The sequence below is a fragment of the Lycorma delicatula genome, chromosome 9 (genome assembly GCF_047948215.1).
Source record: "Lycorma delicatula isolate Av1 chromosome 9, ASM4794821v1, whole genome shotgun sequence".
NCBI classification, from domain to species: domain Eukaryota; kingdom Metazoa; phylum Arthropoda; class Insecta; order Hemiptera; family Fulgoridae; genus Lycorma; species Lycorma delicatula.
In genome coordinates, this window is record NC_134463.1 from 39,507,055 (window position 1) to 39,529,681 (window position 22,627).

The 22,627-nt window shown below is 31.1% G+C and overlaps 1 protein-coding gene and 1 non-coding gene across 2 annotated transcripts in view; both read left to right on the top strand.

Moving 5' to 3' along the window:
• The window catches only part of Marf1 (meiosis regulator and mRNA stability factor 1-like protein), a 146,027-nt gene that overhangs the window by 51,889 nt on the left and 71,511 nt on the right, over positions 1–22,627 (top strand). The window contains exons 6-9 of the mRNA XM_075375513.1: positions 4,172–4,295; positions 5,595–5,764; positions 17,142–17,275; positions 21,654–21,828. Coding sequence (XP_075231628.1) covers positions 4,172–4,295; positions 5,595–5,764; positions 17,142–17,275; positions 21,654–21,828 — 603 coding nt within the window. The remainder of the gene's footprint in view (positions 1–4,171; positions 4,296–5,594; positions 5,765–17,141; positions 17,276–21,653; positions 21,829–22,627) is intronic.
• LOC142330783 (small Cajal body-specific RNA 8) lies at positions 20,389–20,523 on the top strand. The gene has a single exon (XR_012757839.1).

Sequence of the window (22,627 nt, forward strand, 5' to 3'; positions counted from 1 at the left end):
ACAACCGCATCAGAAGGATCAGTAGGAAAGAGGAAACTAGGAAGAGATTGGATGAAGTAAATAAATGGGCTAGAGATTTGTAACAAGACAAAGGAGAAGGCTTGGGACAGGGAAGGATGGACATAAGGGACCCGCTGCTAGCAGAACACAAGGTGATAATAATTATATGAAGGGAAGGAATGGAATTTTAATGAGTCAGCATTTTTGTTAACTAGTTTTTTTTTTCTCAACGCTGTTAGAGGCTAAAAATGCAAAACTAAGAACTAGTGCATTATTATTATTATTATTATGTATATATGAGTATAGATATATGTGTGGTTGGTGTCTATTTTGGTTAATATCTCTGAATTAGGTGAACATATAAAACTGTTGAAAGCTTTATGGCAGTTCACATGTATAGTGCAATATATACATAGGACATTGACACTGTTTATTCATTTTTTTAAAATTGAATGGGGGATAGAGTGGGAGAGGAAGTGAAATTAAATTGAAGCAGGGAAATTACACGATCACATTGTCTCAGCTTTTCCTGTTTGTTTGTAGATGTGAACTTAATTTAATTTTTTTTTTAATTTGTTAATGATTTGACATTTATTTTGTGGTTTCACTTGTCACTGATTAAACTGGTGGCAATTATTATTTTATATAACTTCTTCTTTGTCTTTCTAAGTAATTTATACTATTGCTATATCTTAATTAAACGTTTGCGTTATACAGGATTTTCAACTCAAGATGGCCACCATTGGCATCTCAGAAACTATAAGTTTTTTGAGAAACTTTCAGTGGGAAACTTTCCCACATTTTTCCCTACATTAAAAGCACAGAATTACCATTTTTGAAGTTTTATTCCTTTTTCCAATATGGCGGTCAACTTCATTATTTCAAATGGAAACCTCATTTGTTTATTGCAGTTCTGGGTAGAAAATAATATTTTAAAGCATTTATATTCTTGAATGTTTTTCTCTAAACACAGCTGTTACGGAGGTATGGGCTGGCAGTTGTAAAATTAAATTTGGCAGCCAGTTTCATTATTTCAAATGTAATCCCATGTTTTCATTGCATTTATGGTAGAAAATATTTTAAGATATTTTATTCTTCGGTATTTTTCTTTAAACTCAGCTGTTGCAGAACTGTGAGCTGACAATTGTAAACTTACAAAAACAATAAATACAATTTTAATGCTAAATATATATCACCTGCTTTTTGAATTCTTGAAAAACTTCTCAAATTTAAAAAGTACATTCATTAATGGTTAATAAGTCGTCACCCTCATTCATTAGTTTGAATTGTAAAAGTTAAATATTTACTTTTTAATACTCTTTATTTGTGTTTTTTTTTAGTGTTTATTTATCAGTTGTTTGTGTAATTTTTGTTTTAGTAATGCAGTGTGATAATAATGAAAAAGTGGATGTGCTGGAAATTTATTTTTTAAGTAACAGGAATTTAACATTAATGAGAAATACATGTGTACAACAATGCCCTGATAGACATCCACCTCACTGTAAACTAATTGCAAGATTAATTGGAAATCCACAAAGTAATGGGTTATTTCAGAAAAAATAACATTTCCAGAACAGAGTCATAACTGAAAATATTGAGACTGATATTCTGGTCTTTGAAGCATATCCTTCAGCTTCTCCATAAGCAGCACAATTGCTACCCATAACTATCTTGTGGCTCAATAGTAAGTATGTTGCGGGAGCACTGTTACCATGCATGTAAACCTGGGGTTTTTCACTCTATGATGCGTGGGGATAATGGAAGAAGTCTTGAATTCAGCATGGATTGCTGATTTACAGATTGTAAGTTATCCTAATTATTTTTTAATATTATTTGGTGTGATGAAACCAATTTCTCGAGTAATGGAATGCACAGTTGAAAAACAATCATTATTGGTCAAAAGAAAACCATTAATTGTCAGAGAAGAACACTATCAAGTGAGATTTTTCATAAACTGCTGGTGCACAATCAGATAATCAATTTTTTGCCTCGCATTTCTGCAAGGGAAATTTAACCGAAGCTTGATACCATCAATTGCTGGAAGACATTCTACTGCCATCTATTAATGACTTAGCTTTAGGTTTGTGAATGTGAATGTATTTTCACTAAGATGGAGCTCCAACACATAACTGTGATGAGTTAAAGGAATTTTTAAATGCTCATTTCCAAAACGTGGATTGCTAACCAAGAAGTTGTTGCTTGGCCAGCGAGAAGAAGACCAGACTTTTCCCTGTTTAATTACTTTCTGTGGGGATACCCAAAAAACCATTTGTTCACATCTCTGTTTCAGTGAAAGAAATAACAGCTAAGGTAATCAAAATCTTATACAGCATCCAACACAACACATTGTCAAAAGCTGTTGACATTTTCAGGAGAGCAACTGCGTGCATTTTTACTAATGGTGGTCATTTTGAAAATATGTTATAATTGACACTGCTATTCTGTTGCAAATTCTTTCTTCCTAATAAATAAAAATAAAACCACATTGTTCAAGGTAAAAGTCTTTTAATCAAACCTTTATTTTATTTTCTGATAATATTAATTTTTGAACTTTGAAAATATTATTTGATGACTAGGTACTAATACATTAGGTTTCCATTTGAAATAATAAAGTTGGCCACCATATTTGATTTTACATTTGTCAGCCCATATTTCCATAACAGCTGTGTTTAGAGAAAAATGCTCAAGAATAAAAATATAAGAACATTATTCTCTACACAAAAATGTGATAAAAACATAAAGTTTTTCCGTTCGAAATAATGAAGTTGGCTGTCATATTGGAAAATGGGTGAAGATTTCAAAAATGGTAATACTGTTTTTTTAATGTCAGGAAAAAATCTAGGGAAGATTCCTCATTGAAAGTTTTTCATAAAACCTTTAGTTTCTGAGATCCCAATGCTGGCCATCTTGAGTTGACTGCTCTTTATATATAGTTATATAGAGCAGTCAACTCAAGATGGCTCTATAGTTGATCGTCATTTTTGATTGGATAATTAAAATTTAGTTTTTATTGTGTAAATTTTCTCATCTCATTAAGCTCTTTAAAATGATATATCAAATGACCATTGGTCCTGTTTACAGTTTTTGAGCTGTCCTCCTCTGCTGCTGAAAAACAAAAAAAAGTGCAATATATGTTCACTGAAGTAGCCCTTCTGTACAAATAAGAGTGCTGCAAACCTTTCTCTTTCTTTTTCCTGTTTAGCCTCCGGTAACTACCATTTAGATAATTCTTCAGAGGATGAATGAGAATGATATGTATGAGTGTAAATGAAGTGTAGTCTTGTACATTCTCAGTTCGACCATTCCTGAGATGTGTGGTTAATTGAAACCCAACCACCAAAGAACACCGGTATCCACAATCTAGTATTCAAATCCGTGTAAAAATAACTGGCTTTACTAGGACTTGAACGCTGTAACTCTAGACTTCCAAATCAGCTGATTTGGGAAGACGCGTTAACCACTAGACCAACCCAGTGGGTTAGAGTGCTGCAAACTGCATCCAGTCATCTCAATTATGTAACCCACCGGGTTGGTCTAGTGGTAAATGCATCTTCCTAAATCAGCAGATGTGTGATTAATTGAAACCCAACCACCAAAGAACACCAGTATCCTTGATATAGTATTCAAATCCGTGTAAAAATAACTGACTTTACTAGGACTTGAACGCTGGAACTCTTGACTTCCAAATCAGTTGATTTCGGAAGATGCATTCACCACTAGACCAAAGTCGAGAGTTCCAGTGTTCAAGTCCTAGTAAAGTCAGTTATTTTTACGCGGATTTGGACACTATATCGTGGATACCGGTGTTCTTTGGTGGTTGGGTTTCAATTAACCACTCATCTCAGGAATGGTCGAACTGAGACTGTACAAGACTACACTCATACATATCATCCTCATTCATCCTCTGAAGTATTATCTGAAAGGTACTGGAGGCTAAACAGGAAAAAGAAAAGTCATCTCGATTACAAAAAAAGTTGAAGGGGATGTAAGTTACTTTTTAGCCTTCTAGTATGCATGTACACATTGTGTGCATTAATATTGATGATTAATAATAAATTAATAGACTCTTATGTTTGTATTTTACATACATGTTCTGTGATATTCATTTTTTAATTATTACTTTATAATTATTTTTAATGTAATCATTGACATTATTTTTTTCTAATTGTAGGAAGAAGATATATGTAATACTGTTACATTTAGATAACTGTGCTACATCTCTAATATTGTGCGCTAATGAACATTACAGCTATTCAGAACTTGCTGAAAAGCTTCCCTATAGAGCCATCACAAAGGTAGTTTGCATTTTCATGAAACATATTTTCTTGTTTTCTTTTTGCTCTATGTTACTATTGTAAGTATTTCTTTTTTTTTTTAGGCTTCTTGATGATAATTGAGTTTAGGTTAAGTAGAAGATAAACCTAACCTTTGATCCTGTGAACTATCTGTTATTAGGAATTGTAAGGGGTCAAATTTTTTTTAACATTAAAATAAGTTTTTCAAAAAAAAGTTATTACAAGAGAAAAAAAATCAGTTAACATGAAAATACTTATTGAAAATTTTCCATTAAAGTTTAAAAAAGACCTATTGCTTGCTGTTATCTTAGCTTTAAAGAAAGAGTTGACATGATAGATATGAGGGCAGGGTAAATCAAATACAAACAAGGTTTTTGTTCCTGAGTGTCTTCAGTTGGTAGGAGACTGGGCCCGCACTTCTAGTATGCTTGGGTGGGATTATTAGAAGTGGGGAGAGCTGGCCATTCCACACTCCCAACCAATTCGTCAGTAATGCTCACTATGTTGGAGCAACAGGTGCACCCCTCCACTGCGCAGTGCATAATTATAAAATTTGTTGCTCATGAAGAATGTTGAAGCGGTGGAAATTTTCTGGAGATTGACTGCACAATTCGGGGACCAATCATTGTCAAGGACTGGTGTGTTTGCCTGGTATAAAGAGTTCTTTCAACTGTTTTTTTGACTGGCAAGGCATTTTGCTCATTGATTTTTTTGCATGAGCGACGCACAATCAATGCTTAGTATTGCAAGCTATTGAACGAGGTGAGGGCTGCTTATCACTGTAAAAGATGAGACCAACCGATTCAAGGGGCCATCCTCCTCCACGACAATGCCAGACCCCATACTGCAGCTCTAATGGTCTCAAAATTAGAAGAAATGCACTGGACTCAACTTGATCATCCGCTCTATGGCCTGAACCTATCGCCCTGTGATTTTCATTTTTTTGGGCCATTTAAAGAAGCTCTAGCAGGACAATGATTTGAAAATAACGATGGTGGGAAGGGATTCGTGCGCAATTGGCTCCTTACGCAACTAGCTTAATTCTATGATGCTGTGGTAAAAAATCTTCCTTCTTGTTGGGAAAAATAAATATATGTTGAAAATAAATTATATTTGCCTTTTATTTTTCAATAAATAAATTTTTTTAAAAATAAAATCTCATTTATATTTGATTTACCTTCGTATATACAAATGTATATAGTATTTATAGCTTCATTATTTATAATTGCAAAAAAAAAAATATATATATATTGTAATCATTTCAAAACGTTTTAATCTTTATTTTTGCATTTTTTACAGCCCACCAGTCAGCTGTTTGAATTGGTGGTAAATAATTTACCTATAAACTGTGATCCATTGAAAGTTAGAGCAAGGTTAAAAAGACTGGCTGAGAATTGTGGTGGTAGAATTGGACAAATAATCGGACTGACTACAACTGTTAGATTTCCAACTCTTGAATATGCACTTAGGTAGGTTGTATTCTGTTCGGTGGTAATATATTATGTTATGTATATTATTATTTATTATATATCTGTCATGTAAAATCCAATGTTGGATATTGGTCTAGAGCAGTGATTTAGACCTTTTTAGCTCTACGACCCCCAAAAAGTAAAAAAAAATTAATGAATATTGTGACCACCCCTCAACCCCAACCCAGTGAAACCTAGTTATAACTATTTAGCTGCATTGATAATGATGGGTGTCAGCAAGCTTGTATGAAGTGTACAAATATGAGCAATTTACGGGTTTCAGCTTGATGTGTATGTACTCCTTGTAATTAAGTGTACTTGCATAATATTCACTGTGAGAGCATCATATTTGAACATGCATATAAATACATTTAAACACATCATGCTTTCAGTAGCATAAAAAAGGCATAAGGGTTTGCAGTTTCGAATACGAAACTTGCGTTTGGTGCCGTCATTTAAGTTTTTAAAAAAAGTGTTGTTTTATTGAAAATAATAATAATTGAGGTTTTGGTTTTTTATTATTGTGCGGTCAAATGGTGTAACTTTTTTTCAATTAGATTCTTATGCAGAATGGATAAATTTGTGGAAAAAGCAAGTGAGCCATCTACATCTAGTAAATGAATTGGTAAAAAAGACAAGTTTGTACAATGACAGTTATTTAATAAATTATGATTTTAAATTAAGCGAGTTCAAGGGAAGTTTTTAGTATTCAATTTGATCTATCAACAGATGTCATAAAAATTTCTCAATTCGTATGTTTTGGTGAGATATGAATGCGATGACAGATCAATAAAAAAAAATTAAAATGAAAATAAAAAGAAAATAAAGAAATGTTGTGGAAAATACATAAGAAATGTTTTGCAAATCAGTCCCTGGTCGTGCAACAGGATAATTTTTATGAAGCTACAAAAAATTATAACATAGATTGGATGAAATATATTGCAGTGCATAGTGATGGTGTAAAGGTGATAACAGTAGATTTCTGAAAAAGTTGAAAGCTCATCTTATATCAAGGGTGGGGAATGAGTGTACTGCTTTTCAGAGACATGCTAATACCACAAAGAATATGTCACAAAATTTCAAACAAATCCTTTGTAAAACTGTAAAAATGGTTAATTTTATTAAAAGTTGAGGATTACAGAATATGCTGTTTGCTAAACTACGCGATGAAATAGGTGAAAAGAAATAAATCTCTTTTTTCGTGTAGAAATCAGATGGTTATCCCAGGGAAAATTGTTAACTTGGTTATTGAAATTGTGAGGTGAATTAATAATATTTTTCAAGGATAAACAAACACCATTCTCAATGTTTTTACAGAATAATGAGTGTATGTTGCTGGTTGCTTACTTAGCTTCTGTATTTTCGCATTTGGAAGACTTGAATGTGAATTTACAAGAAAGTGATAAAAACATTTTATTAGTGAATGAGAAAGTTTGTGCTTTCATTAAGAAACTTGATATCTAGATAAAACGCCATGAAAGCAAAATTTTGATATGTTTTCACTCACTTGCGATTATATTGAGAAAAATTTGGATGAAGAAGACAGTCTTATTCATCCCGTTTGAATAGCATGAAGACATATGTATTTTTGCGAGCTAAAAATTCAGTTGGTGGAGTATTTCCCAGAAGATAAAAAATGATTTCTCGAAAATGGGTACTGAATCCTTTTACCAAAAATGTTGCAACTGCTACGTTATCAGTTGAGATTCACGACCAGCTCATAGAAATATCTGCAGATAAAACGTTACAACTACAATTAATATCTGAAAATTTAGATAAGTTTTGGCCTGCTTGTCGAAGTGAATATGGAAATTTAGTCAAAGAACCATTGAAAATATTAGTTCCTTTTGCCATGTCTTAGCTCTGTGAAAAGGGTTTTCTTCTATGGTTGCATTAAAAACTAAATTGAGGAATAGTTTTTTATCACTTGAAAACAATTTGCTTTTGTGCATTTCTAACATAGATTCACGTATGGAGAAACTTTTAAATAAATAAAAAATGCAATCATCTCAACAATTTATTTTCCTTACATCTGTAATTATAATTGTAAGTAAACTATGTTTATAATAAATGATATTTTTACTTATTAAATGATTTCATTATTGTTGATGTGTAAAGTTGTACGCTAATTTTGCGACCCCCAGGTTGAGAAACACTGGTCTAGAGCATTTAATATTATTATTTTTACTTCTTTTTATTAAAGTAATTTCAATTTGGTGCTCCGTCTGATCTGCATAGGAAACACCAACTCTATAGCTCTCCTATTTTCTCAAGAATAGACCTGTTTGGTCTGACATGCTCACAGAATCTGAAATTTAGAGGAGTTGAAGAAAATGTGTAGATGATGAGAAAGACCTCTTTAGACAGCAGAGTCTGTTTGCTCGTGATCCCTGGGAGCTAAGGAAATTCTGTTTAGGATGGGAGTAACAATACTGTTCAATAATTTTGTGTTGTTTTGCTCTAATATGTGTAGCAACAAAAAATTGTTTTTTCTTCAGAATTTAAAGTTAATTAAAGTCTAGGAATAAAAACAAAATTTATAACTGTTAATAAAAAGGCACAGAAGAAAGTTTCTGTGCCTAATCCTAAGTGAAACAGAATTCCTGAAAGAAGAACCTTGGCTATTTGTTGAATTTTTGACATGTGAAAATATTCAATTGAACTATAAACCATTTAGACATTCACTGGATAGTAAAGCATTACAAAATTAAAAAAATAACATCAGTCAGTAGAATATAAAAAAGCTCTTAATACAAGGTAGTGAAAAGTTTGTAATGGTACTTTATAAAATGAACAGGTTGGTGGGCATACAATAGAGTGTACATGGTATAGTACTAGGAAGTGCAGTGAAGAAAAACAAACATGGATGGTTTCTATTAGAATATATGAGGCAAATGATTTGGCAGTTAAGCGAATAAATGTCATTTAAATGATGGATGGATATAAAATAAAGATATTTTATGAACTTGTTAAGCATAGAAAAAAATTACATACTGCAAATTGTTAATTAACCATCCCTATAAACTGAAGCACTCTCCTTTTAAATAAAATGTCAAGTTTAGCACACTTATTACAGTAAATTAATATGATGTGATGGTTATAACAACATTTGTAGTGGATGAAATCTTTTTCAGAAGTAAATTATGTTGTTTGTCTTAAATATTGTTACTAATTTATCTCATTATTTAGTTAATATTATTATTTATTGTTGAATCTAGTAGTTGTAATTTTAAATGATAAAGAAATATATTGATTTTTATCTAATAAACTTTCTATTATCTTGTAGAATTTTAATTTGGAAAAATCAAGAAATTTCATTGCAGTCATGTTCATTTTTGGAAGTAGATGATGTTCAGTAATGCTTATATATTGATTTAAATTTTAGTTAGTTTTTTGTTTTATTGTAAATGTTGTAATTTATATTCTTTGAAAAAGAAAATGATTAGATTATTAAATGATTTAATTATTTTTATGGATATTTATTCAGAACCTTCCTTCTGGAAGTAAAAACTTGCAAGGTTTGTATTATGTTAGTTTTATTTTTTTTTTTTTCGTATTTGTTTCTGTTTAGTAAAAAAAATTTGGAAAATTTGAAAAAATAGTTAAATTGGATAAATTTTTAAACTGCTTAATTTATTAAATTTTGTGTTTTTTCTGAATTCACTAGTGTTTAATTTATTTTTCTGGTATATTTCATTTAAATTGTAATTTATTTAATTTTTTTTCAAAATTTCATTTATAATTTTATTTATTTAATATTATATAATATAAATTTCTAGATATGTGTGCTTCCATTTACTGATCTTTCCATGTTGTATATTTTATAGTTATTTTTGGTTTTCAAAATAAATTTTATTTTCTGTGTTTCAATAATAATTACATAATACTCCTATAAATTAATAAAATTCATATATTTAGAGATTTGCTTATAAATTAACTTTGTGATCTTTAAGTAGCAACTTGGTCATTTCAGAATATTAGGTTTCTTTGTCTATTTTGCATATGTGTATTGACTTTATTCAATAATTTTTGAAATGCTTAATTAATTTTAGTGAACTTTTTGAAAATCTCTCCATGAAACTTAAAAGGTTTCCTGTTCATTAGGAGAAAAATTGTCTGAAGTAAATAGATATGACGAATAGTTCCTATCAACCTGGACATCACTTTCAAGTTTTTAGTTTAATTATTTTTTATATCAATTTTTTATTCATTTTGGAGTTCAAAAAATTACTTAGCAGAAAAAAAAGTTGATTAATCTTTGTAAAAATATTCCCCTTATGTAATTTTTCCCTTATTAACGTAGGTTTTTTTTTTAACAAGTTGAGGTTTAACATATTGAGAAGCTGTACTTATTTGTTTCATCAGTGCTTTCTCTCCTGTCAAATATAATACAGTGTGCTATATGCGGTGCACCAGTTTTGTTGTGAATTTTTCACAACACTAATGATGATATATCCTTTATATCTAGAAATAAAGTTAACAGTTAGTTGAACCAAATAGTCATTTTTAGATCTTATTTTAACTACGCAACTATTTTCTTAATTATATTTGAATTAAAGTATTTTGAAGAAGATGATGCAATATTTTATTCTTATGTTCACCATTTCTTAATATTTAAATGTTGCATTAATGTATCTGTAAACAAACAGTCTACGTAAACTTTAACGTATTGCTAATAAGATAAAATTAATAATTGTTGTTGACCCGTCCGTGCCTCAGACATGATATTGTACTACGGTTAATTAGTTTTTTTTTTATTTTGCTTTCCTTCAGCTATCAGAAGTGATATAGAAGTTTAATTATTCTCTTTTACTTATAAATTGTTTCAATGGCGATCACTGGACTCAGCCATATTTAGATTTTAGAATTAGAGGTCTGGCTTTATCTAATAATAAAAATCTCAGACACTATTTTAGTATTTTTATGCATTCTCCTCCTAGGTTTAAGGAAACAGAATCTGTGAGCAGTTCAATAGAAAGAATCACTTATTGAAACTCAGTATGTGCCGCTCAATCCAGTATAGTGACTGAGACAATTATTCTGAGATCACCTGTGAAGGAATGAAAGATTAGGAAAGGGGGAACTTTGGCAGTTTCCTTTGATGTGTTAGTTATATTTGATGATATTAACTAATGTATGGGGATTTAAACTGAGAGATTAAGTTATATCAAGAGTGTTCAGTGATTAGATATTGAATGAAGATTTATAATTACTATGTTAGTCGCTGATGATTCAGTTTGTCATTAAATAATAGTAATTTTTTACTGAGTTCAGTGAAAGGAAGGGATTCTCAATTTAACCTGTTTGTAATTTCAAGTATGTACATTTATTTATATTGTATGTTCATGCAATATTCTTGTAGAGGTGGTTCCTCTAATAGCCTTCCGTTTATAAATTTTTTCTGACAATTTAATGGTGAATTTTTAAGCAAAAATTTGTATGTCTACCTAGACAATTTATTGATTTTTCTTCTTTCTCATCAGTGTTTCAGATTGTTTTATTGTAACTTAAATGGTGTAGTGTGATGCCATTTTGTAACTCAACGTTTTTCAAAGAAGTTATCGGAAAACAGAATAAAAGATATATATATTTTTCTTGTATTCCAAAGGGATTTACATTACACTTGGTAGCAGTCTCTTTACATTATTTTTCTGGCTTTTTTTTTCATTTTTATTGAGATCCAAGTTTCTTCCTTTAAAATGTTTCTTACAAGCATCCTTTTGCATATAAAAAGTGATTTTTTTTTTTTTTTTACTTAAGCAGGTTTTAAATTGAAATATTTTTTTTTTTAAATATCAGATTTTTAAAAAATCCACTTTGCAATTCTTTAAATTTAGAATTTTGATGTCAGCACCAAATTAGTGGAAGCTGTTTTTAATTACATTACTGTGTATAGTTTTAAATAAGGGTTACTAAGTAGTAGCTTCTCTTTTTCCATTGTCTGAAAATTCAATATATTAAGAATTGAAAAAAATATTAAGTTATTAGTACATTTTTTGAAATTGTTTTATTTGATAAAATCTCAGTTTTACGTATCGTGAAAACCTATTTAAATTGTAAAATCTTAGTGCTCTGTCTCATAAGGAGGAAAGTCATCTAGCTGTAATTGTGTTATATCTCTTCTTTCTTAAAGTCCAGAGAAATTTTTTGAAAATAGGCATGAAAGATAAAAAAATTGTTTCATTGAAAGTGTAATAAATAATGAAATGTAGAACTTTTTGTACTGTGTACAAAATCCTGATATTTTTTGAAGAGCATGTCTTAAAATTGTAATATAGTCAGACCTCCAGGTAACAAAATTCACAACTTAAAAATTTTTGTGAATTTTCAGAAAAAATGTTATGTAAAAAAAGAGTGTTTCTATACATTGAAAATAATTTTGATACCAAAATTATTTCAAGATGAATCAGTATTTTATTCCGTTAATAATGATAGTGTAAGAAGTTACAAGAAATGAAATATTGAGCAAAGAGAAAAACTTGGCACCCAGATTCTTTATGATTCCACCAGTTCATGTAGTGAGGTTGGTTCATTACAGTATTCAGCTGCTAAAAACTAATTTTCAGATTATAAAAAACATATTCTTTTTTCATAAAATTTGAAAAAAAAAATTAAAAATACATATTTTAATAAATACTTTTTTAATCAGCTGAATAAAGTTTAGGTTTTCATAAGATTTATTAAGGATCAGGAGTCTTAATTCCCTGTAGTCTTATCATTTAAATCAGGTTTTCTCTTCCACTCTCATCAACCTCCCTCTCTCTCTTTCTCTCTCTCCCCCCTCTCTCCCTCTCCCTCTCCCTCTCCCTCTCCCTCTCCTCTCTCTCTCTCTCTCTCTCTCTCTCTCTCTCTCTCTCTCTCTCTCTCTCTCTCTCTCTCTCTCTCTCTCTCTCTCTCTCTCTCTCTGTGTGTGTGTGTGTGTGTGTGTGTGTGTGTGTGTGTGTGTGTGTGTGTGTGTACATGTACATGTACAAGTGAATGCAAGTATGCTTGGTTGAATGGATGTGCATGCACACTGTTGCACTTTCCTATCTGTGGCTACTGTTTACAGGTAAACAATAATTTTGATTGTTCAAAATTACTTCAAATATAGTTTAACTTATTTATGAGTCGTGTGTTCCAGAGAGCATTTTGACGCTGCAGATAATCTGTTTTTTCTTTGAAAGAATTTGATTTTTTAAAGATTTGTATTAAAATTATTGTAATACTTTTAATTTGGAGTAATGATTGAGCATGCTTTATTAAACTATTTAAAGTGAGCTTTTTCTGCTATGTAATATATACTCCTGATATTAAAATGCTTTCTGATGATCAAAAAGTTGAAGTTCACTTTTTGGCCAGATGCGGAGCAAACATTTATATTGATGATTACGTGGAGTTAATGTGTACGTCAGTTAATTTTACAAGACCCTTGATATGGTGTTTTGACTTAGATTTCATAATATAATCATACACTATCTAGGATAAATTAGTTTCAGTTAATCCCCTGATGGTTTATCACTATCAGTTATAAAGATTGATAACAGTATAAGTCCGTAACAGTATAAAAGTTTGCTTTATTGTATTATTAACCTTGTAATATATTGATTAAATCTCTATTTATTTTCACTCTAAGTTAATCCCACATTTTTTACTCTGGTTTACTAAGAACAAACAACCGATTCATTTTCATTAGATTCATTGTATGTCAGAATGATCCAGGTCTTTTGAGCTTAGAACATTCTTTTTTAAGATATATTTATTACATTTGTCTGCTTATAACACAGATCTCTGTAATCAGTTCTTGAAAATATTATCTGTAGTTTATTATAAAGTATTACGTGGATGAACAATTTTTTTTTCTGGTGTTGTACTGATAATGTGATACTTATGAAACACTTGGAATTTTCATTTAACTGACATTAGTTGTCAGGTCTATTGATTAAAAAAAATCCCATTCTCTATTTTGCATTATCATTTTTGTGAAGGTGTGAATTGAACAACTTTCAATAAAATTCTGCTAGTAAGTTCATTTGATGAGAAAATTAAAATTTTTTTGGCAACTATTGGAAAATATTCTTGCTCCTGCAAGAGTTTAAGCATTGCTCAGTTTCATATCTCTAATTGGTTTTTCTATAAAACTGTCAATAAAATTATTAAAATTTTATTATAATTATATTAAAAAAAAATTTTTATTAAAAAAAAATTGAGAATTTTGTGTTGGCTATGTTAATTATTCTTATCATATTAATAATTTATTAACTTATAATTAATAAAAGATCAAGACTGAAGATAACCCAAAGAACAAAAGACAAACATACTTTGTTATTTTTATTTTTTTACTGTATAAAAAATTCCATATGACTTCAAAAATAAAAGTAAAAATTCACTATGGTGTGTGAATGAGGAGAAAGGTTTTTTTGTGGTTCTCAGGTTATTAGACTGGGACCCACCGGGTTGGTATAGAGGTGAACTCGTCATCACAGATCAGCTGATTGAAGTTGAGCGTTCTAAGGTTCAGAACCTAGTAAATGCAATTACTTTTATTCAGATTTGAATATGAGATCGTGGATACTGGTGTTCTTTGGTCGTTGGGTTTCAATTAATCATACATCTAAGCAATGGTCTCAACCTGAGACTGTACAAGAATACACTTCATTTACATTCATCCATATCACCTCATTCATCCTCTGAAGTAATACCTTATGGTGGTTCTGTAAGCTAAACAGAAAAAAAGAAAGAGTTATTAGACTGGGGAATAATTGAAAATTTTCTCTAAATTACTTTATATATATTTTTTTAAATCTTGAACACATTTGTTCATTGGGGATGGAGTTAAATTTTATCTCTTTAATTTATGTTGCTTGCAAAGTGGACTTGAACAGTAACCATTCTGGATAATTTTTAATTCACGATCAAGCATTTGATTCATGTCACATTAGTTTCCTAGCTTTCCAAAAAATTAACTGTTAATTTGACATAATCTTGCAGCATGTTAATTTCATATAGTTTCTATATGAAATAATATGTTCTTCTCTACTCATTATACCATTTTGGAGAGGAATAGATGCCAATTTGATATAGTTGTGCAGGCATCGTGTTCTGCAATTTTATTGATTGATGCCGTTGTTTGCCTTCTTTGATTGTTTGAAAATCTGTTCTTGCTCTCTAATAACTTAGTCTATCATTTTCCCTTATCTTGTATCATATATCTTCATAATTAAACATTTTTTAATGTATTAGTAATATATTGGTTGTTGTAGTGAAGGGTAAGTTTTGGAGTTGCTGCTTAAGAAAGTTCTGACACCATCTTTCTTAGAATATATTTCATTTCTATGTATTTCTGTTCGCAGTGGTATCCACTAAATGGTATCCTACTAAGTTTCATCTACAACTCTGGAGGAAGTAAATGATCTTATTTGTTGTTACTAGGCAACTGCTGGTCTTGAAGTGATGTTATTGCTTGGGTTGGAGAAACAGAGTAGCAAAATACCACTGTCTTTTTATGCTCGCTTCATTAATTGATGCATTAGAGCTTAAGCCACTTATTGTCTTTAATTCATTATGCTAATTGCAAATAGTACAGTGTGGCACAAGGAACTGGAAATTTTGCAGTAACTCACAAAAGTAAAAAAAAAATGAATGTACAAGTTCTATTGTTGAAAACAAAAAGTAAATTACATTCCGTTAAATGTCCCAACACAAAAAATTTCAATTTCTAAAAACAATGTCTATAAGATGATGGTCATTTGAATGTTTGCATTCCTGGAAGCAAATGTTGAGATTTTGCATGGCACATTGAAACACATCTATCAGAATTCATGGGATCATGTAGTCTTATGAAGATGGTTTCAATGCCCTTGTAAAAAAAAAATGAATTCAGTTGAGGTTCAAATGAGTTCAAATGAGGTTTCAGTTTCTGTACAACTTGAAAACCCTTTTGTAAGGGTGAAACTTCAAATCGCTGTGGAGTATTTGGCAGACAGTTGTTCAGTTTAGGTTCAATTCTGTTGCGCGTTTCCTTGCTAATCATCGTGAGCTCTTTCCAATTGTGGCCCAAACTGTTTCAGTGTCTTTGGGGTTCGTTGATATTCGGTGGTCTCTTTTTTAGAACTGAACCCGTTTCCTCGAAATCTCAGCCCATGTCCTGATGCCATGGCAAAATGGAATGCAACCATGACATCCTAAATTGTAATGACGTTGGAATTCCTGTTGAACAGCAGTCACACTGTCACCATTCTTGTAAAACGCACTTCACAGCAAATGCACTTTTGTACCAGTGCACTGGGCCAAGATTACTAAATGACAGGTAGTTGTGTACAGAAGGATGCCACTCCCATCTTTCTACCAGCTCCTCAGGATTGCCACTGCTACTTTCAAAATTTTCCGTTTCGCTGTGGCACCCTGACTGGCCACAAACTGTTTCAGTGTCTTTGGGGTTCGTTGATATTCGGTGGTCTCTTTTTTAGAACTGAACCCGTTTCCTCGAAATCTCAGCCCATGTCCTGATGGCATGGCAAAATGGAATGCAACCATGACATCCTAAATTGTAATGACGTTGGAATTCCTGTTGAACAGCAGTCACACTGTCACCATTCTTGTAAAACGCACTTCACAGCAAATGCACTTTTGTACCAGTGCACTGGGCCAAGATTACTAAATGACAGGTAGTTGTGTACAGAAGGATGCCTCTCCCATCTTTCTACCAGCTCCTCAGGATTGCCACTGCTACTTTCAAAATTTTCCGTTTCGCTGTGGCACCCTGACTGTACCGTCCTAGAAACTTTTAGAAGCAGAAAACTTTGTTGAAAACCACAGCATGCCATATATCCATTGTCTATAGTCAGTGAGCCTTCAATATAGATGTAAAGTCATTCTTTTTTTATGTAGATGTGATATTTGTCCAAGGTTATGGTTTTAAGAACATCTGTACTGCCAGTTTCTTAATTCTTTTATTTACATCAAGCCTTAACAGAAATGCTTGTTACTAGGCATTTATCAAGAGAACTGGCAGAAGGTACTTTACCTGCTTGTGAGTATAGTTTCTCTCATTGCATTAAACAAGATTTTTCTTTTTTTTAGACAATAAGGATGGTTTTGGGAACTATATGGGTAAATTTCAGAGGTTGTCTGATTAAGTTTTCCTTCAGAATTGCTAATCTTTCTGATGTTAAAGATAAATTATTTGTTTACTGGTAGCCATAACTTGTAAGAACTATGTTTTTAACAGCTCTTCTAGTGAGGCACATGGTTTAATTTTTTTCTAGTTATGGTAGACTTCATCGAAGAAGTTACAAAAGTTTATTCAAGTAATATGTTGATTCTTTGTTTACTTTAGTGATATATTGATTAATTGCCATTTGAAGTGCATTCTGATTATTATAATTTGTTTGTCTAGGGCTAAGAAGCGTATGGAAGGTGAGAAAGTATTTGGTAATGCTATTAGTCTTGGGTATCCTAGAGCCTTACCAATTGATGGTAATTCATCTTCAAATATTCAACAGTCTTCTTCGCCTATGAAACCTCGTTTTAGTAAGTTATGTGAATAATTAAAACTATCTGGATTTGTTTTTCTTAGAATAAACTGCACTAGATTTTCTGATAATATAACAAGTATTGTAGGTTATTTTGAAATTATACAATTCTCATTTGTATTTTTTAAAGGCAAATTATTATTTTTTGCTTTAACTGGGGTATGTTGCCCCAGCAGTTTCTTATGTATTCAGGAGGCAGATTTGGTGAGATTTGCAGTTTACACAGTTATCCATTTATCACTAAATTTTTAACTTGGCATGCTCAAAAATGCTATATTTTTCAATACATTTATTATAATAATATCTTTTAAGTTTATTTATTTAATTGTTTAAACAATGACATTTTTATATGTAGATATACTATATTTATTCGAGTATCCCCACCCCCGAATATAAAAAAAAAATTGAGTGTATACCAGTATTTTAAAGTGCAACAGATATGATAAAAAAATACGTAAATACGAAAATATTCAGAAAGTAAAGCATTTAATTTGTTCATTTAAATTACAATATTAATATTACATTAATAATTAATTACCATAAGTACTAGTTTAGTTCTGAATCAGTAGGCCAGTAAAACGAAAAGAAAGTATCATGTTGAAAAGGATCATTTCAATACACTTTTTAATATGAAATGTTATTTTTAATTAATCACTATTACTGTCAATGTCTGTAGAAGAGTTACCGGTAGTCTCCACGTGCCTCTGCCAATGGTGATCATCTTCACTCACCACCATCAAGTTCATTAGATATTCTGCATTTTTAAAAATTTTTCCTTACTAATTCTGTGGAAATACCTTCCCAAGCATCTTTTATCCAAACACAAACCTGGTGAAAATCTGAGCGTTTGATTCTCCCTGTAGGCATGAGAAAGAAATTTTCATCAGCCATCCATTTACTATATAGTTGTTTTAATGCAGATTTGAATGGTTTATTAATGCAGACATCTAGTGGTTGCAATAGAGATGTCAATTGTATATTACTTGGTCTGTCATACCCTTTTTTAAAATGTCTTTCACTTTATCAGTCTTATAATGGATAACTATCCATTACTAGCATACCAGTATTTTTTTTTATTAAGTAAATATCCTGATCGCTTTTGCCGTACACACCTGATCCAATCTAAAATTAAGATTTTGTCCATCCAACCTGATTCCTGTGCTGTGATAATAACTCCATCATTTACCTGTACGGTAGGAAGAGTTTTTCTTTTAAAAACAATGTACGGAAGTAATTTTGATCCATCAGAAGTAATGCAAAGCATAACTCTACACCTTTGTGTTTCATTACCACCCGTGTGAATCGTAACACTTTTTTCACCTTTTTTGTTTACGGTTTTGTCAAATGGCATTTTAAAATATACGGGGGTTTGATCACAATTTTCTATTTGAGAAGGCAAATAGCCTTTATCTTTTCTAAGATTTATTATGTATTTGTGAAAATGTAATATTTTTTGTTTATAAGCATCTGGAAGTCATTGAGAAATGGTCGTCTTTCATCTTATTGACAAATCATTTCGTGCAAAAAATTGTCTTATCCATCCACGGCCTGCTTTAAAATCAACTTTATTCAATGATTTAGCGATTTCATGAGCATATGAATGACGTATTTCTGTTGTGACAGCATAACCGCATTTCCTTTTTTCCATAACAGTATACAATTTTTTTTCTATGTCTGTGTATTTTGGTTTTAAGCCACGAAAAGCCCTTTTATTACCAGTGCCTTTCACCAGAAGTTGTTTCTTCTTATGCCAGTCTCAAACGCAGCTTTCATCTACGTCAAATTTTTTTCCTGGTGCCCTATTTCCAATTTTTTCAGCCTCTTCTATAACGCACAGTTTTTCATTTACTGTAAAAGATCATACACGCTGTCCTTTTGTACTCATTTTAATGCTGTAATTAAAATAAATCACCTTATTAAATTTTACAAGATAAACTAAACAGATAAAATGCACATAACCGTCCACATATACAAACAGTACAATGACTATGGTGAATAAACAAGACGACGACGGGTAACTGATAATGTAACTGAAGTGTCATTAGAACGGGATGCAACCTACACAGAATGAATGAGTTTTATAAAAATACCGTAACTTTGTTCCTATCGATAATATGAACAGGATGTTAATAATTAAGGATGTATTCTGTATAAGCGGCATCTGGTATTGGTAAACGAAAGCCTAATGTAACTATATTTACGTGATTGAATTTAGGTACTTCTAAGAAAACGTTTACTTTACATAAATTATCCTGGCTAAAGGCTATGTTTCAAGTAAGCCCCGCACCCTTATTTTTTCTCTCCAATTCCAAGAAAAAAAGTGCGGGGGGTACTCGAATAAATACAGTATTAATATATAATTTTAAGATAACTGATGGATTTGTTGTGATTATGTTAATGAAAAAATAATACCGAGGAATAAACATACTTAACATAGATTTCAACTATTATTGTATAAATTACAAAGCTCTAAATAGTCATTAAAAATTCAGATTGTGAAGGAATGTTTGTATAATGACCCATCCCAAGTTGGTGGCAGTGTAGTCCATAGTTGGATACAGAATATTGGTGGGTACACACATTGCTATGTCTTGTAGTTGGGATGGAGTATTATGTAATTAATGACCGTGCATAGCATCTGTTACTGTAGTACACACACACACACACACACACACACACACACACACACACACACACACAATTTGTAAAACAAGTGGGATTGATCTTGGTGAGAGGTGTGCCAAAGTTTAGATTTCTCATAGTTTTTAAACATTTTCTATAACAGCACATGGTGGTAGCAGGCCAAATTTTGTTTCTAAAATACATTAGAAAGTACAAGGATACAAAGTACTTCTTAATCAAAATTGCATCTTTTAGGAAAACAAGTTCCAACATTGAAAACAGTATCATTAGGGAAGTGTTATATTTGAGTATAGTCTATACATTTCATTCACAGAATGTGCAAGCCTCTTGTTTTGCATTATAATATGAGATGCATTGTAAATGGACTGTCATAAAGATGGGGCTCTCTGGATAATTTGTCATCTTAAAGTGCCTGTGTGAATTTATATAGATGAATATGTATGTGTACTTGTATTACGTTTAAATAAATGGAAGTTAGATACAGAACTATTTAATTTTTTAAAGGAGTTCTCACTGAAACTTCCAAAATCAATTCTATGCTTTTTGATAACCATGATGCTAGTGTGAGTAATTAGCTTATGGACAGATACAAAGCTTACATGTTTCTTACAGAAAATTGTTATAAGAATCTTTTTATTGTTGGTGTATTGTTAATTGGTATGAATTTGTAGTGGTTTTTTTTTTTTTTTTTTTTTTTTTTTTTTTTTTATTATACATTTTGTTACTTGCATTTAGTTGTAATCATTATCTGTAAGCTTAATTCTCTGTGGCTTAATCATTATCTGTAAGTTCTTTTATCTTTGGAAGAGGCAAATTAGAACATTTCTTGAAAATTATCAATTTGGAAAAAATATTACTTTTTCCTACACTGGGAATCCTTTGCTGGGGACTCAGTTTTTATAGATAGGGTGTGAATTATTAGAATGGAAATTTGAATTGCATCAATATAAATTCTCTTAAATCAGTATTTATAAAATAACAGTCAATAATATAAAGCTGAACTATAAAAATAATAGTAAAAAACATTCTTCAGGTTTAAAATGTATACCAGAATTAAGTATTTTGCATTATAAAAAATGTATAAAAATCACATAACTGCATTATGTGAGAGATTCAATTTTATTTTAAGAAATCTTTACAGATATTCAAAAATATGTGACAATAAATTTCATAAGAATTTTTCCTAAGCTGTTTTTGAAATATTCTTTTTAAAATTTTGCAAATTGGTAGTTTTTTATTTATTTATTTTTACTTTTTTTTAAGAAAGTATTCACAGCTTTTTTTTTATCCCATTAGTACGGTTTATTAAAATTTCATTTTATTAATTTCAGTGTAACATAGGCGTGTGCTTCTTTTTTAATTCTTGTATTTGTAATATGAGAAAAATGGTAAACTGCCCCAATTTCCTTAGTGGCTCACGGTCTCTCCATGGATTGTCTGTTCCTCCCTCTATTTTCTTACTTCTCTTTCTTCTTCTAATAGAAATTGATCAACCATCACAGAGGGATGGCAGTAGCTGATTGAGCGGTTGTTCTTTAATGGACTCTGGGTCCCTTTTTGTGGTTGTATCCTGATGACTTTATTTTTCCTTTGTATTGTAGAAACAGCCTGACTAGTGGTTGAAGTGCTTATAGGGTAAAACATAAAATGTAGGCAGTAGAATAATATCAGCTCAGTTCTCCTGTGATCAAAATCTAAAAGCCATTAAATGTGATTATTTATTTTTTATGTAGATATGCAACGTAGAAAGATGGATGATAACAGTACATTATTCAGTCAGTATCAGCAAACTACAACAGGAGTTCCTACCACTGCCATAGTACAATATATGGGACCAGCATCGCATCAAACAGTTGGAAGTCACTGGCAAACAACTCAGCATATTCATCCTTCAGCTACTGTTTTGGGGTATAATTTTAATGATTTAATATTTTGTTCATTATTAAGAAACTTATAAATCAGCTATGTAACTTATTGATGTTAAAAAAGTTGTTTTTTTTTTAACTCGTTGCCTTTAAACATGATGTTTTTATTACCTTTTTTTTTCTCTCTTGGACCACCGTTAGGTATTACTTCATAGATTGAAATGAAACGACAATTTTGTAGCATGTGAAAATGCCATGCCTGACAGGGATTCGAATGTGGGATCTCCAGATGAAAGGCTGATGAAAAGGCGAGTGATAGTTACCACTTGTGTCATGGCGGCCGACATGTTTTATTAACTTTGCTGATGATTAAGTACAAATTTCTATACTGGTGCTTTGTTGTTTTTATTTCTTTATGATCTTGGGATTTTGCTGACAACTGTCTGCTTTACACTTGTTATTCTATTTCTGAAATAATATATATCTTGTTTTTTCTAATTTGAGACATGGCCAGTCAGCTAATTATTTTATGTGGCCATTTTTCACAAGTTGTTTTATTCTCATTTGTTCTATTTAGTCTTCTGTAAACATGAGTCATAATTTCATAATTCCGTTTGCATTTTCATAATATGCCGGTTTTTTCTTCAGTACTGTTGCCCAGCTGTCTGGGTGACTTATTAACTATGAGGGTAAGTCAATTATTATCCGCAATTTAGTTATATTTTTGTTTATGTTGGTAGTACTGCTGTATTGCGTAGATGACAGTACTACTAACAGTAGTATGACAGTATTAAACCATGCATACGTGGTTTAATTGTTGTTATATCTGTGCAGGTTTGATG